Consider the following 16,544-nt stretch of genomic DNA (forward strand, 5'->3'; position numbering starts at 1 on the left):
GCTTCCAATCCTAGATTTCTCTTCCACTAAAACCGAAGACAAGTGGAGAGAAATCAAGATAGAAGTGTGTGTGAGTAATGAATCTCAAGTCATTTCCTTTTATACTAAAACGTTGAGCACATGTGGGGTTTATTTGGTTACTGGCCAACCTTGACGAATTGTCTTATAACACAAATAAATTCATAACTCCATGAATACTTATCGGATTCGGATGATTTTTAGATCAATCCTACACCTCTTGATGAGAGGGATCCAAGAAAAATATCAGCTGCCATAAATAAGATGACCCACATGGAGTTTGGACCTAGTTGCCAATTTTAACGCTCCCTCTCAACTAGGAAGAACTCCATCCGTTGATCCATGTGTCTGACTGTACTATCTCTGTCGTTAGTGCCCTGCACTGCTTTGCTTTGCTCTGTTCTACTCTGCTCAACCATGAAGAAGAATTGATCGAGAATGTCTCATACCATTCTCTACTGACCCGAAGTCAGTTTATTGATCCCATATCAATATCACAAGAGAGTGTCTCAAACCACTCATACTGATCCCAGATCAGTTTCATTGATCCCAGATCAATGGAAGTCATCCTAGCATAAGGAGTACGATAGATACAACGATGCATCCATCGATAGTACTACTATGGTCCCTAACCCCATTTCCCTGCTCATTGGCCAGATGAGAGGGACTTCCCATGAGTCCCAGACTGCACGAGTAGGATGCCTCGACAGGAGAACCATTCATCTTGTCCCTAAGTCGCCTCGAGGTATCATAGGGGAAGGCTGAGCCATTGACCCTATACACAACACACCATTAGGGGAGGGTGAGTCGCCCTATGGTCGCGTGTTGCTCCAGTAAGTACCGAAGCCCCCTGGAGCTCCCAGAACTCAATGCATGCAACATGTAGGAGCCTCATAAGGGGGTCTCTCAACGACTCCAAGTCATCCAGGAAAGTCACAAATTTGACCTTTCCCTGGGGCTTTGACATAATGTCTGTGACCTGTGCATCCGTTTCAATGCGATGGAGCCTCCTCGCTCATCGACGTACCATATCCCTGATAAGGTAGTATCTGATGTCTATCTGCGGGAGCAATCATAAAATACGAGATTCATCAACAATAGAATTCCTCCTGGTTGACACGAAGGATCTCAATGGTATCCATCATGTGTACAAACAACACACTGAAGAGCTCCCACAACCAGGCAGATTCACACGAGGTCATACTCGTAGCTATGTATTCAGTCTCAGCGGTGCTCAAAGAAACCGTCTTTTGCTTCCCGCTCATCCAGGATATCGAGCAAAACCCAAAGAGAATCAACACTCAGAAGTGCTCTTGAGATCCTCCACGCCGCCTGCCTAGTCAACATTCAAATAATCATGCAACTTCATATTTCCGACAGTGTATCTCAATCCAGTGAGGCTCAACCATATATGAGCTCATCATGCTAATTGCGAATCATATGATCAGACGGAAGTTCACTAAGAACATCAACGCGAATGAGTTTATGAAACATAGAGGCATTTCCTAAATCTGGTCTGGCATCACTACCATATAACTTCTGAAAGTTAAGATCCTTGAGGTAGTCACGGGCTTGCAGTTTACCATTCTACATCCGGAATCCAACTCCCTCATACTTCTGCAAATGAGAGGGTTTGCACCTGTCAGAAATAGGTCGTCCTTAGAAGGTGCCTGTATGAGAGGTCTATCATTCACAACCTTCGAGCAATGGTTTGGATCGGCTTCACTCCTACTGAATCTCAGCTTCATCAGACAACTATCAATCCTCTCATACTAGGCCCGGGGTGTTATGATTCAAGCCATAGAGGGCTTTCTTCCACCTGCACACATGAGATTCCCGATCATGAATCTCAAACCCCTTGGGTTGTTCAAACCTGTGGACCTGCTACATGAGGGGAATAGTCCCCTTGTAAGATTTTCCTTATGTACATCTCAGACATGTACTTTCCTGCTCTTTTTGAATTCAGGCATCCCTGTCACCATCTGACTCACAAACCTCCGGTGCTATGCGTCAATGGACATGGTCCCCAGTGGACCATCATGCAACTTGATACAAATTTCCAACCCTGAACTCAAAGCTAAAAGCATCTTTCAAAATTCTATTTTCAAACATGTACCTTTCCATCGATGAATGCCACCCTGTAACCTTTGACTTCTGTTGCCGAAATGGACACCAGGTTATTCTTGCGATCAGGTACATAAAAGAGATTCTGTAAATGAATCGAGTTACCCTCATTCAATTGAGGGGTAACATTCCCTACACCTTTTCCAGGATAGGTGGCATCGGCTCCAAGTATAATCCCATGATTGTTTCCATCTCTACTAAATTAGAGAGATCACCCTTCTATCCGATGAAGTGCCTTGAAGCACTATAATCAATAAGCCAGATTCCCACAGAATCTAAAGGAGAGGGCCAATACAAGATAACGCTTCTTTATCTTATCAAAACCAACATTTGATTCTCCATACCTGGGGTTCCTTGCTTTCTTTGATGAGTCGGTCGTTTCCTGCATTACCTATCATTCCTCTGATCATTGAAGATGTCCCTGGAATGATTGTTATCATCATCAAGTGATGTGTCCCTACCTCGGACACTCCTTCACATAATGGTCGAACATATTACAAGCAAGGCATCTGCCTTTCCTTCTACCCTTAGATCTGGACTTCCCAATGAAGTGATCTGTAGGCCATCAGAAACTTCAGCTGCGCCATTCTGATAATATTCTATGTGGTCATTCATTGGATATTAATAAAATTATCTTATCTTATCTTATCTGCTTCGACTTCACCCTTGGTGAATTTGAAGAGGGATGAGGAATCCATTGAGCCTTTTGTCCTTTCCCAACTGTCTTCGGTGATTGCTCTTTCACTCTTGCTTGGGCTTTGTCTTCACCTCAACTCTGATACCATGTTAATTTTAGGTATGTTCTATGCTTAGAGCAATTTATTTAAATTTTCACATTTAGCTCAATATCTTTTCTAGATTCACAATCACATCAGCATTAAAGTAAACGACAAATATAACATAAACATAAATCGTAGAAGACAAGCGAAGACAAGAGGACACAAGATGTGGCGCTAGCCAGGGACAAACCCTAATGTGGGGAAACCCTTGATCAATTCTTCTTATATGTTCTTCAATAGTTCAACAGAGAGAGAGAGAGAGAGTACATTTACAACAAAAGTCAACTCTCTGACTTATCTAGATAAGAGCATAGATTATCTCTAAGAAGATGATACATGAGATCAGTTGAAAACATGCTGCTTCAACTGATTCTCCAAGGTGACTCCTTCACCCATCATCATGCTGCACCTCACCGTGCTGCACCCATCATCACAATGTTGGACCTCATGACTGCTGCACCTAATGGTGCACTGTTGTCCCATGTGCCATGGTTGAACCATGTTGTCATACAGCATGTCTCATGTGCTTGCAACACCATGCTTGGCACTGCTATCCATGCTGTCCATGCTTGTTGCTGTACCATGTGCCTTCTGCCATGTCACAACTGCTGTCCCACTTTGCCTTGCCATACCTTGCTGCTGTCCCATATGTCTTAGCAGCACTATGTCACCTTGCTGTCCCATGCATGTTAGCAACACTATGTCACCTTGCTGTCCCATGCATGTTAGCTCCACCAAGCTCCTAGTTGTTCCATTTACTAGCACTGCTGTCGACAACACTGCTGTTCCAATGCTGCCCTCACTGTTGCTTATATGGTGACTGGTTAGGGTATCAGGAAAGCCTTACACACCTAGCTATTAGTCTACACACCCAGCTATTAGTCCACAAACTACAACTATTGCTCCTATTCTCCTCCGCCTGGCTGCTACCTTTTCTGCTCTAGAAACATCCCTAGACTAGCCCTTAATAGATCCGCTGTCACCTACAACATGTGCTCCTATCACAACCCTCAACACTGTCCCTTTAGGCCATGTTTGACTGCGGCTAAGGCCATGTTGTCACTACAACCCTTCACGTTGTCTAGGCAAGCCTCCACGTTGTCCTTCGACCCCTTATACTGCGGCTATGACTCTGCTGTCCACACAACTGTTCCTCGGCCTAATCTGCCTAGCATTTGCACTTGGAACAACCCTTACCATGTTGTCACCTACAACAAACTCTCATTGCGGTCCATAAACTTGACTGCGTTAGGGCTGAATTAGATCAACGGTTAGGGTTGGATTAGACTAGCGTTTAGGGCTGTCTTTAGGTCTGCGTTAGGGCATCCTTTAGTCCGCGTTTAGGGCTGCCTTCCATCTTCGTCTAGGGCTGTCTTCCATCTGCGTCTAGGGCAACCTCTTCTCCTCCAACATCTAGGGCTTCCTCTCCTAGATTTCTCTTCCACTAAAACCCAAGACAAGTAGAGAGAAATCAAGATAGAAGTGTGTGTGAGAAATGACTCTCAAGTCATCTCCTTTTATACTAATATGTTGAGCACATGTGGGGTTTATTTGGTTGCTGGCCAACCTTGATGGATAGTCTTACCACACAAATAAATTCATAACTCCATGAATAATTAACGGAATTGGATGATCTTTAGATCAATCCTACACCTCTCGATGAGAGGGATCCAAGAAAAATATTAGCTGCCATAAATAAGATGACCCACATGGAGTTTGGCCCTAGTTTCCAATTTTAACAAAACCCATATCATCAGGGAAGACATCCCACATCTTTGTCTTTCCCTTCAATCACTCATCCCTCTGCTTGTAAATAAGACGAGGGTTGGTGTGCACATACACCATTGTCTCTGCCCTGGACTGCTCAAGCCTGTTCTTCCTGACACTATACAAATTCCCATATGTGCTCCAATTCCTCTCGCAACAAGAGGATGAAGTCACCTGAGAGATGAGCCTCATGGCTGACTGCTGCAGAGGAGGGTTTTTTGCCCCATGGGTTGCCCACCAAGAATAGGTCTTCTTAGCCCCCTTGTTGCTAATCGCATCATATCCTGCAAATCGACTAGTGCTAGTTGAAAACTCTGCAAAGGCATCCTCCACCTCATCAAGGGATGCTCTATCCTGAAAAATCTGCCTCAATGCATCCTTCCTCCCATGTGAAATTTCACCATCCATGTGAGGAGGGAATCTGCGGGAAGGTCCACCATTCAGCCACTCATGGTTGTAGTATTTTGGGTTCAATGAGTGAGCCAAACAATGCAAAGCTGTGCAATTCTTGTCCCATTTGCTGACAAGACTATCCAGTATGGTGGTGAAGAAGGTCTCTAATGATGTCTCATACTCGGGGCACTCACTTTGCAAAATAATGGTCCTCACAGATTCAATCATGGAATCCCATCCCTCATAAACCCCTCCTAGGATGGGTTGGTTTGTATCTGCAAATTGTAGCAAAGCAATGAGAGGGTCCATGATCTTAATAAGTAGATCTACCCTCTGCCACCAAGCATCGTCTAACATTGTGTCCTTCACTCTTTTTGAGGTTGCTTGATTTGTCTTCCTCCAAAAAGACCAAAACTCTGAAATAACCATGGCCCCAAGAGCGGTCTTGACCTTCCTCAACCTCTTCAACATGATGCATGAAGAGGCAAACCGTGTATCTGCAATCTTCAACAATGATGTATTAGTGTACTCCTTGTAGATTGTGAGGACATTTGTATGATTTTGTACAAAGTTGCGGATATGTCGTGCATCTTCAATAATACTTCCAATCCAAAGCACATCATAAGCAATAGATTTACATGCTAAATTCAAGGAATGGACAATGCAAGGTGCCCAAAATACTAGTGGATATTTAGCTTCCACAATCATGCCAGCAACCTTGCGAACAGGTGCATTATTTGTAATGATTTGCACACAAGAATCAACACCTACATCTTCAATAACTTTAATAAACAGCTCACCCATACATTGTGCATCCTTGTATTGTCCAAGTGCATCCACTGATTTGAAGAAAACTGGGCCATTCAAGGAAGACGCCATGAAGTTGATGAGTTGGTGACATGCTAGATTTGTCCATCCATCAGAAACAATACTAACCCCAGATGTTGGCCATGTTGATTTAATAGGCTCAAATATTTTGTGCACCTCTTTCTTTGCCTTAGTCAACAATGTGGTTCTAAGCTTCTATGACCCAGGAGGCACATACCTTGATGGAGCCCCTTGAGTTAGAGCTCGGTACATCTCAATAAATAAAGTTAAGTGTGCAACATTAAAGGATATGAAGTTTTGATAGAAAAAGAATGCAGTGGTGAGATCAACCTCTTCCCGTTTCTCTTTTTGAAAAATCTTGTTCATTGGACCAAGTGCCACTGCCTTTCTTTTCGCTACTTGTTCCCCACCAAAATTGTCAAATGTAAATTTGTTGCTGCTTTTCCTCAAGAATGGAAGCGGATCATCATTCTTGTTTTTTTTAGATGATGCAACCACCTTTTCCACACCAACATTGGCCTACTTTTCCATTTGTTTCCTCTTAGCTAAAGACACCTGTGTACATGATCCAACTCCACAACTTGGTAAATCCAACAAATGAGCTTTCACATGGTAATATGTGCTCATGAAATGATTGTTGCAATAGTTGCATTTCCCAGCAACTTTGCCCCCCCTACAACTTGTTGCGTAGCCCTTGCTCTCTTGTGACATACTTCCTCAAGGGATATTTGTTTTCTTGAGCACGCTGTCTTTCTAAATTAATTTGTCCCTCAACATTTGAAGCTGTTGTTGCAATCCCACTTCCAATAGTGGGAACACTTACAGACCCCGATGAAATTGGAATAGGAGGGGCATCTCCAATGGGGACATTCTTCCGCTTCCTTTGCCCCTTCCCAGTTTCCCTTGATTGAGCCATGAATGCTGTAAAAAAATAAAAAAACAATGCACAAACTTGTAAAAAGACGCACATGCAAACTGCTGTAATAAAAATGCAAAAATAGAAGCAAAATGCATTTACCTGTTGCTTGAATCGCCTCCAAAATGCTCCCAAATCCTTTGCTAGTCACTCCCACACACCCACGGCAAGAGAGACAAAAAATATTGAAGGATAAGTGAGCCAAAAGCGGGCTTTATGGGTCGTGCGACACACATTTCCAGGGGACACGTGTCTCGAAATCGAGACATGCTGGGCACGCTCAGACACATTCAGAGGACACGCTTGGACACATTCAGAGGACGCTTGTCCCAACGAATTATGTCCGATTCATCGGATTCGGGACATGGCGGGGGTTTTCTTTTTTTTTAATCTAGCATAATCGGTCACTGGTGAGAGTTATCCTGAAAAGACCCAGGATCAAATCCAACTGGCTGCCACTATAAACCTAGGCTAGGTGCAACAGCCTGCAAGCCACACACAATAGCAATTAACCTATGCCTCAACGAGAGCGGAGACGTCCGCTCTGGGGTCACCTACTCTTCTAGCCAAGACACAACATGCCATATACTCAATGAGATTTGAACCTCCATCTCGTGGGTTTCACCCAGAGAAACTTACTGTTAAACCTCATATGACATGACAAGGGTTTTCAATGAATCTAGTTTCTTAGGTGCAAGGGTTTCTTCATAGTCTGTACCTTCCTTTTGAGAGAAATCCCCTGCAACAAATCTAGCTTTGTATTTATCTATACTTCCATCAATAGCATGTTTGATTTTGTAAATCCATTTTGAAGTGACAACTGATTTATTGTTTGGCCTAGGAACGATTTTCTAGACTCCATTCTTCATGATGGATTGATATTCTTCTTTCATTGCCTTCTTCCGTTCTTCTTGATGAGCAACTTCTTCAAAAGTAGTTGGTTCAACTTCTATCAATTTTGTTATGTATGTTGCATATCCTAAATATCTTTTTGGTATTTTGCTTTATCTAAAAGTTCCTTTAGCAACTCTATGTCCTTCGGCATCTTCAAGAGTAGCTTTCAACCAATTTGGCCTCTTCGTTGTTTCGGGTATAATCATAGGTTGAATTGGCTCACTTTGTCCTTCATCTTCTTCTTGTTGGTTAGGGTTGTCTCATCATGATGTTTTTCTTCTTCAAATAGTGGTGTATCTTCGTCATCAGAATCTATTGGCATATCCTTGGATCTCTTGTAGGCATGATTCTCATCGAATATAACATCCCTGCTAACTTCAATTTGTCTTCCTTCCGTTATGTAGATTCTATATGCCTTTGAAGAAAGACTATCTACATTGAAATCAATGCATCTAGTGCAAGCACTCAAATATCATTAGAAATCAACATTCACACTAGAATCAATGCATCTAGTGCAAGCAATCAAATAGGTTTAGAAATCACCATCTACACTGAAATTAATGCATCTAGTGCAAGAAATCTTCTTCCCTCTCTCCCCCCTCCATCTATATTTATATCTCCCTCCATCTCTCCTTCTTTGCTTGTCTATCTCACCCCCCCAAACACACACACTCTCTCACTCCTTTCTGCAAGTCCATTTTCTTCGGGATTGTAGGGAATAGTGAGCTCCCTCTTAATCCCTGCTTCTTTACAATATGCAACCAATTCTTTTAAAGTATATTCCCCACCATTTTCGAATCTAAAGGTTTTTATCTTTCTTTCGGTTAAGGTCTCTACCTCAGATCTAAACTCCTTGAATTTTTCGAATACTTCATCCTTTGTCTTGAGAAGGTAGAGCCATGTCTCTCTGAAGTGATCATCAATGAAGGTCACATAAGAAAGATGGCCTTCAAGTGGATTTGTTAGACGTAGGCCCACCCCACATCGAAATGAATGAGGTCTAATATTTCTTTAGACCTTGTATCACTGCTTGTGAAAGACTTCCTTGTATTCTTTCACAAAGCACATCCGTTACATACTCCTTCACGATTTTCTTTGATGTTAGGGATGCCATGTACCATTTGATTGAGAGAGGAAATGATCTTGTGGTGTATATGCCCATATCTTCTATGCCATAGTTCGATGCGACTGATTTCCATGTGAACTAGAACTTGAGGAGATGGCTTTATAACTCCATATAGTCTTCCTTCACGAACTCCAATAACTTTTTCCTTTTCAATGCTTGAATCCTTTCCCCAAACCAAGACTTTACCATCTACAAAAACGACCCTATCTCCTTTATCTTCTAAACAAGAAATTGAAAGTAAATTCTTTTCGAGTATATTGTTGAGGTTTAGCTTTGTTCCATTCTCCAACTTCAAAGATGTAGATCCAAGGCCCTTCATTGCATAGCTATTATTGTCTCCTAGTTCCACTGCATGAGATGATTGTTCTTTTGATAGAGTATGAAGTTGTCCGCTTTCTCCTGTCATATGTCTTGATGCTCCATTATCAGTGATCCATGCATTGTCATCATCAAGAGTACCTGTAAGTGCAACCAAGAATCCTTCACTTTTGACCTTCTTAGATAGGTTGTAGAAGATGCTTCCGATCCAACTTCTTGCAATTCTTATGATATTGAATCCCATCTTCAAGTAACTTGCCATAGAGGGAGTATCCTTTCTTCTTAAGCCAACAAAGTGATCTACAACCTTTTTTGACCTTAGCTCTGATACCATGTTGAGAAATCAATGTTAGTAGTAATTGGGGTTTGATTCCTCTCCCTTGATAATTACTTGTGAATTATGTTGGCTTCTTCTACTTCTTTATTATATTATGTTTCATCAAACAATTACCAATATATGAGTATATGGAGATCACAAGAACAAGAGACAGAAGATGTAGGCGAGCAACTAGGGAAAAACCCCTAAAAGGGGAAAACCCAGTCAGAACTCTTCCTTCAGTAGATTCAAAGACAAGATGAGATATACCAAGACTCTTTTGACCTAGATATAGGGTTCCCCCAATCACCAAGTCAACCCTTCCTTCTTCTTCAAGTGATGTTCTCCCAGCAACAACTTCGACCTATCAGCAGCAAAATTTCGATGTCCCCAGTAGTAGAACTTCAACTCCAACAACAAAACTTTGACCTGCAGTAAAATTTAGAATTTCGGCCCTAGCTATAGCCCAACAACTTCGCACGTGTGAGAGAAATATGGCCCAAAACTTCGACTTTGTCTTCTCCTTCAATCTTCTTCCTTCTCATGGAATTTCACACCTTTTTCTGTCTCTCTTTCTTGTGTATCAAACTTGTTGAGTGAGTGAGCAAATTGATCGAACTGCTTGTTTATGCATAGCCTCTTCTGGGGGTCGAATAGCCTTAATGTAGTCCAACTTCAACATCATAGGGCCGACTTGGTGTGGAGGTCATTTGACTCAAAAATAATTCTTTTTACATGATACAAAAGCCCAAGAATGGTCCAATAAAATTTACAATGACTCTATTGAATCAGTATAAAACTTAGAAGCCTACAATGGAGTCTTTGACCTATAAACATGATGACCCAAGCATGAAACCCATGCTTTAATAAGTCATTTTAAAATTTCTTTTGACAAATAAATTACATTATACAAATATGAAGACCGAACCTAGTTACATTCTTCAACACAATGCGAGCAATCTCTGAAGGGTGCTGGGGATCCATGAAGAGCTCTTTGCTATGGTGGAGGCCCGTGGCTCTCAAAGCTCACCCTACAAGTGCCAATGTGGCTCTCTAGAGGACTAGAACGCCGTATAGGGAGACCCACCTTTAATCCTGCATAAGATCCAATGCGTCCCCTTGCCCTCCAATACAACAAATCATCAGAATAATTAAGCAAAAGAGTTTACAAATCATGGATCTAGGTGAGCACTTCATGGTGGCATGCCCTTCTATAGTGGGCTATGGCATGTACAAGTGTTTCCAAGATTAATAAGAGGGTTAACCAATGACCCTATTAGGTGTTTTCAACCTTTAAAGGGGGTAACATGTCCACAGTAGTCCATCAAATGGTGGTGGCATGTGATATAATGATGAGATGGAGTGGGGATCAAAGGAAAAACTCCAAGCCACCTATTAGGGTACAAGGGTAGCTAAAATAAGGGAATTCCACACTTGGATATATGAGTGTAGGAGGGAGCAATCATGGTACATAAGTTACCCCAAGATTTGTTTTTCCACCCTTCTTCATATGCCTTATGCCTTTTATTGATTTTTCTTCATAACTGCTCGAGGCTATAGGGAATGACAACATGATGTGTGCTATATCGCAGTAGGTAGCCCCTTTTAAGGGGGGCATTTCATTGCCCACGAGGGGTTGGGATAATCATGGGTTCCTTAATGTGGAGGGAGCTCATCTAGGGCCCATAGGAACCAAGGTGATGGCCATAGATAAGGGGTAGAGCTTATGTTTGGCTTTTGTCCACGTGCTAAATTTGTATGTCATGTACATCTTTTGCATTTTATGGTACATTTCCTATTGTGAGTGGCCAAATTATGCTTTTTCTTTTATTTTTAGCTGCATCAACCTCCGGGGCATCGTTCCAGGCCCAACCCAAAGTGTGGACAAGGGGAGAGGGAGGCTAACCCTTTGTGGACCCAGTGGACACATGTGGAATTGGATGGGAGAGATGATGAATGGGGTTGTAATGAGTAGAAGGGGGTGATGTATATGGTGTCAGGAAGTGGGACCACGCAACGAAAATCGGGATTTCCCATGTAGTGCCAGCCTTGAAGCTAATAACCAATAAAGGAGATCCTATGGGACTAGGCTACAAGACTAACCATCAAATCGGGCAGAGTAGACAAGAGTACAAACCTAGCCAACACTTTCCGTTGAATCCCCCCACCAATCCATGCCCAAAAGTGTCCATGAAATGAAAACAAAAATAGTCAATTACGCCAATGAATAAGCCATACCTTTGGGGTTTGGAGGCCCACCTTCAAACATATGATCATAACATATGGGCGAGGGACCACGTGGCTGGCTCAGATGATGGAGATAATGGCACATTGAGCTATCTGGTGGCTGCAAGGGGCTGTTAGCTGCCGGCTGAGGACCATCTAGGAGAACATTTTTCTCCTATAATACCACCCATGGATGGTGGGTAACAAAGCCTAAGAACACCAAGATGTTGGATGGTGAAGGTGTGGCTCTGTATCTGACAAGACTTTCTCAAGTTCGTGATGAGCTAGCTGCCATAGGAGATAACGTTCCAAAGTCTGAGCTAGTGAGGAATGCTTTGAAGGGCTTCTCCTGAGCTGGGGAACTATTTAAATGGTGAGAAAGGGTTTTTTAACACTGAATCATCAGGATGTGTTATCTTGTGTAGTAACCACCTTTTTCTTTGTTATGCTGCTGATAGTGACACGTGATCAATACGTTGTAATGGGGATCTATTGCTTCGTTAGAGGATTATGTTAGAGTGCATGATGCATCCTTTTAAATATGTCCATCAGGAATGTTCTATTATTTAGAATATGTACATCTTTTTTCATTTATACTTGGTGATTGAAAGCTCATAATATGCAATCTCATATCTGCTATAGCTTTGGTTAATTCTGGAATTCTATTTAGAATTATGAATTGGACATACAAATTAAAAACTTATGTGTAGAGACACCTTCACTTTATGAAGTGTATGTATTCTCTCCTGATTGAAAATCTTAAATTGGAGCATGAATGCTAACTTGTTTGATACCGTGCCTACTTAAGAAAGTTGTCTTGTCAAATCAAGATATACATCCCAGAATTTAGGCTAATTAGGTGTTTTTACCATGACTGAATTTGGCACTTTGCCCATCAATTCTGTTAGTACTAAAAGTCATTTTGAATTCAGAATGTAAATTCTGGTAGCTAATACCAAATTACTTTCCTTGATGTAATATGGTTGATCTGTGCCTTTGCAGAACTTCATAATATTCGCTGATTCTAGGTTTTAAGCTGCGATATTATGCATCTACCCTAACAGGGAACTTTAAATTATATATTTGGAATGAAAGTCCACTTTACTTGTATGTTGCATTGGGCAGCTTCCAGGCATTGTGTTTGCTCGAGGTGGGGCAGTTGCTATCTTGATGGTCTTGGAGTGCGATGGAGAGTCCTATGTAGTGTTAACAGAACAGGTATTTTTCTGCAGCATTCTTTGGTGATCTGATTGATCATTTCTCCAGTTTTCTGTGGATGCTAAGGCAATATTTTCATCAGGGTACGATTATTGTATATAAGTAGGAGCCAATTGGAATCTGATCTCTGCAGGCTAGAGTCCCTGTTGGAAGAACTATTCTCGAACTGCCAGCTGGTATGTTGGATGATGATAGAGGAGACTTTGTTGGTGCTGCTGCTCGTGAGGTAAAGTCCTTATGTACCTGTGGCCTATGAACCTCTGTTCGTAACAAGAAATAACCTATTATGGGCTCATAGCATTTAGTTACATGCTTATAGTATTCTTAACTCGGATGGTGTTATGGACCAAATAAGCATGATATTTGACCTGATTCAGTAATGCCACACCTAAATCAAGATGAGTGAATGAATAAACTTCGTGTTACAACATATTGAATGCACAAGATAAGATGATCCTTGAAATGTGTCTTCGTGATATATATATATGGATGGGAAGCAGAAAGGAAAAGAAAGCAATAATAAGTCAACATCACTATAATTAATGTAACGATAATGAATGAGGGTTATGGTTAAGGGCTCAATAAATGGTAGCATTCACACGTGCTGACTTCATAGAGCCTTAACAAGATTATTCAGCTGTATCATGTTTCTTTTTCGTTGATAGTGAAATGTTTCATCATCCAATAAAGATATCACTGGTTACACTAATCTAGTGAGCATTTTTAATTCGCTAGCACTAGTACATACCTAAGTCTCCTACCTAAGTCTCTTGACTCAAGTTTGAGTTTGATTTCAAGGGCTTTGAATTTATTATTATTTTTATTTTTTTGTATTAATAGAATCGACAACTGGGTCGGGCTCATATTTGCATGACATGGGGTCAATTCCGGCTGCTACTATTATACCTCTGGGGCTTACCACATTGCTCCTCTCTGTAGACCAGGATACTTTGGTGGGATTTGAACCTTGGATCTTTTAGTTTACACAATACTTCATATCATGGCAATCGCCAACTGAGCTGCCCGCTGTGACAAGGAACTTGAAATTTGAAAAGAATTTGATAATGAAAAAATTGACTTTGAGTTTGACTATATATACATGATACCTTTATAAATATGTTAGAATTTATAATGTTAGAGTTTATAAAGTTGTCAAATATATCTATTTTCGTAAATTAAACTTTCCACTATTTATAATTATAACTTACATATTATACTAATTATAATTTATATATAACGCAAATTTGATTTTAAATTATTTTTTTTATATATATTATAACTTTTATAAATTAATAATTTTATTGTGCCGAGAGGTGCTCTACAACCCAGTATTGGGGTATATCTCACGTAAATATGTAAACGTAAACATAAACATTTAACATGTAATGTTTAACATTTAACATTTAACATTTAACATTTAACATTTTTAATCTAATGTCGGCCCTATTTAAAAATCAATCCAATTATTATGATGTATAAACACAATATAAATATAAAATATAAATTTTGTGAACATTCAAAAAAGAGGTATGATAAATAAATAAAACCTCATTTTATACTTACTCCAGTGGTATGGTAAATAAATAAAAATATAAATAAACTAGAGGTATGGTAAATAAATAAAACCTCTTTTTATATTTACGAAAACTCAAAAAAGAGGTCTTATTTAGGTGAAGCCTGTGGGCCAAATACCATTTCAATACCATGGGCTAAACACTGTGGGCCAAATACCGTATTTATAAAAGAGGTATAAAGAGATATGGTAAATAAATAAAAATATATCAAATAGGATTAGAAATCAACATCCAAACTCCTAGATCCAACCTAGATAAAAAATACCATGGGCCAAATTATTAATAATACCATGCAAAAAACATTAATAACCCTAATATTATTATTATTAAATCTAATATTCATATTAATATATTATAATATTAATATTATTAAATTTAATAACTTTGGAATAATACAATATTAAATTTATTATATTATAATACATATTAATATATCATGATATATATTAACTCTAGATATATATGGGAGGGAAGAACAACGACATAGAGTGATAGAGGTGGAGAGGTAGGGGGAGTGACAAGGGAGAGATGGAGATAAACTGAAAGAGAGGGTAGAGGAAGAATGAAGAGAGAGAGAGGGAGAGGAGTGAGAGAGCTAGAGAGGGGTAAGAGAGGGAGATGGAGACACAATGATGGAGGGGGGAGAGAGGGAAGGAGAGAGGGAGGGAGATAGTGAGAGGATTGGAGGGCAGAGAGAGAGAGAGAGAGAAAGAGAGATGGGGGAAGAGAGAGGAGGTAAGAGAGAGGGGGAGAGAGGAAGTACGAGAGAGAGGAAGAGAGAGGGAGGGATAGAGAGATGGAGTTGGAGGGGGAGAAGAAGAAAGACACAGAGGGTAAGAAGTGGAGAGAGAGAGGGAGTGATAAGGGAGAGAGAGAGTGTGTGTATGTTTAGGGGTGAGATAAAGAGACAAAGAAGGAGAGAATGAGAGAAGGGGGGAGAGAAATGGAGAGGGAGGGATATAGTAACATAGTTGGAGAGAGAGAGAGAGAGGGTGATGGGGGAAGAGAGAGGGAGGTAGGAGAGAAAGGGAGAGAGAGGAGAGTGATGGGGGAAGAGAGAGGATTGGAGGGCAGAGAGAGAGAGAGAGCGAGAGTGAGTGAGTGACGGGGGAGGAGAGAGGGAGGTAGGAGAGAGGGAAGGATAGAGAGATGGAGTTGGAGGGGGAGAGAGGGAGGGAAGAAGAAAGACATAGAGAGTGAGAAGTGGAGAGAGAGAGGGAGTGACAAGGGAGAGATGGAGAGAGAGTATGTATGTTTAAGGGTGAGATAAAGAGACAAAGAAGGAGAGAAGGGAGGAGAGAAGGAGAGAAAGGGATATAGTAACAGAGTTGGAGGGTGAAGAGAGAGAGAGAGGGGTGGGAGAGAAAGGGAGAGAGAGGAGGGAAGAGAGAAGATGTGAGAGAGGGAGGTAAGAAGAAAGACATAGAGAGAGAAAGGTGGAGAGAGAGAGAGGGGGAGTGATAAGGAAGATGGAGAGAGAGGGAGAGAGGACAACAGGAGGAAAGAGAGAGAAACGGGGTAGAGGGAGAGAGAGGGGGAGTGATAAGGAAGATGGAGAGAGAGGGAGAGAGGACCGCAGGAGGAAAGAGAGAGAAGCGGGGGAGGGGGAGAGAGAGAGGGAGAGGAGGAGGGAGGGACATATAAATAGATTGGAGAAAGAGAGTGTAGGTTTTGGGGGTGACATAGAGAGACAAAGGGAAATAGAGATATTGATGGAAGGTGAAGAGAGGGAAGAAGAGAGAGAGGGAGGGAGGGACAGAGAGATTGATAAATATGGAGTGAGAGAGTGTGTGTGTTTGGGGGGGTGAGATAGAGAGACAAAGAAGGAGAGATGGAGGGAGATATAGATATAGATGGAGGGGGGAGAGAGGGAAGAAGATTTCTTACACTAGATGCATTGATTTCAGTGTAGATGGTGATTTCTAATCCTATTTGATTGCTTGCACTAGATGCATTGATTTTAGTGTAGATGTTGATTTCTAATTATATTTGATTGCTTGCACTAGATGCATTGATTTCAATGTAGATGATTTCTAATCCTATTTGA

At 41.1% G+C, this 16,544-nt stretch overlaps 1 protein-coding gene across 3 annotated transcripts in view; it reads left to right on the forward strand.

The window, feature by feature from the left end:
* The window catches only part of NUDX14 (nudix hydrolase homolog 14), a 190,823-nt gene that overhangs the window by 128,886 nt on the left and 45,393 nt on the right, over window positions 1-16,544 (forward strand). For all 3 annotated transcript variants that reach the window (XM_089428730.1, XM_089428733.1, XM_089428731.1), the window contains exons 5-6: window positions 12,831-12,923; window positions 13,057-13,149. In XM_089428730.1, coding sequence (XP_089284856.1) covers window positions 12,831-12,923; window positions 13,057-13,149 — 186 coding nt within the window. The remainder of the gene's footprint in view (window positions 1-12,830; window positions 12,924-13,056; window positions 13,150-16,544) is intronic.

Source organism: Pinus tabuliformis, chromosome 4_2 (assembly GCF_031772625.1).
Source record: "Pinus tabuliformis cultivar Carrire ecotype Pingquan chromosome 4_2, CPIR1, whole genome shotgun sequence".
In the NCBI taxonomy this organism is placed as follows: Eukaryota; Viridiplantae; Streptophyta; class Pinopsida; order Pinales; family Pinaceae; genus Pinus; species Pinus tabuliformis.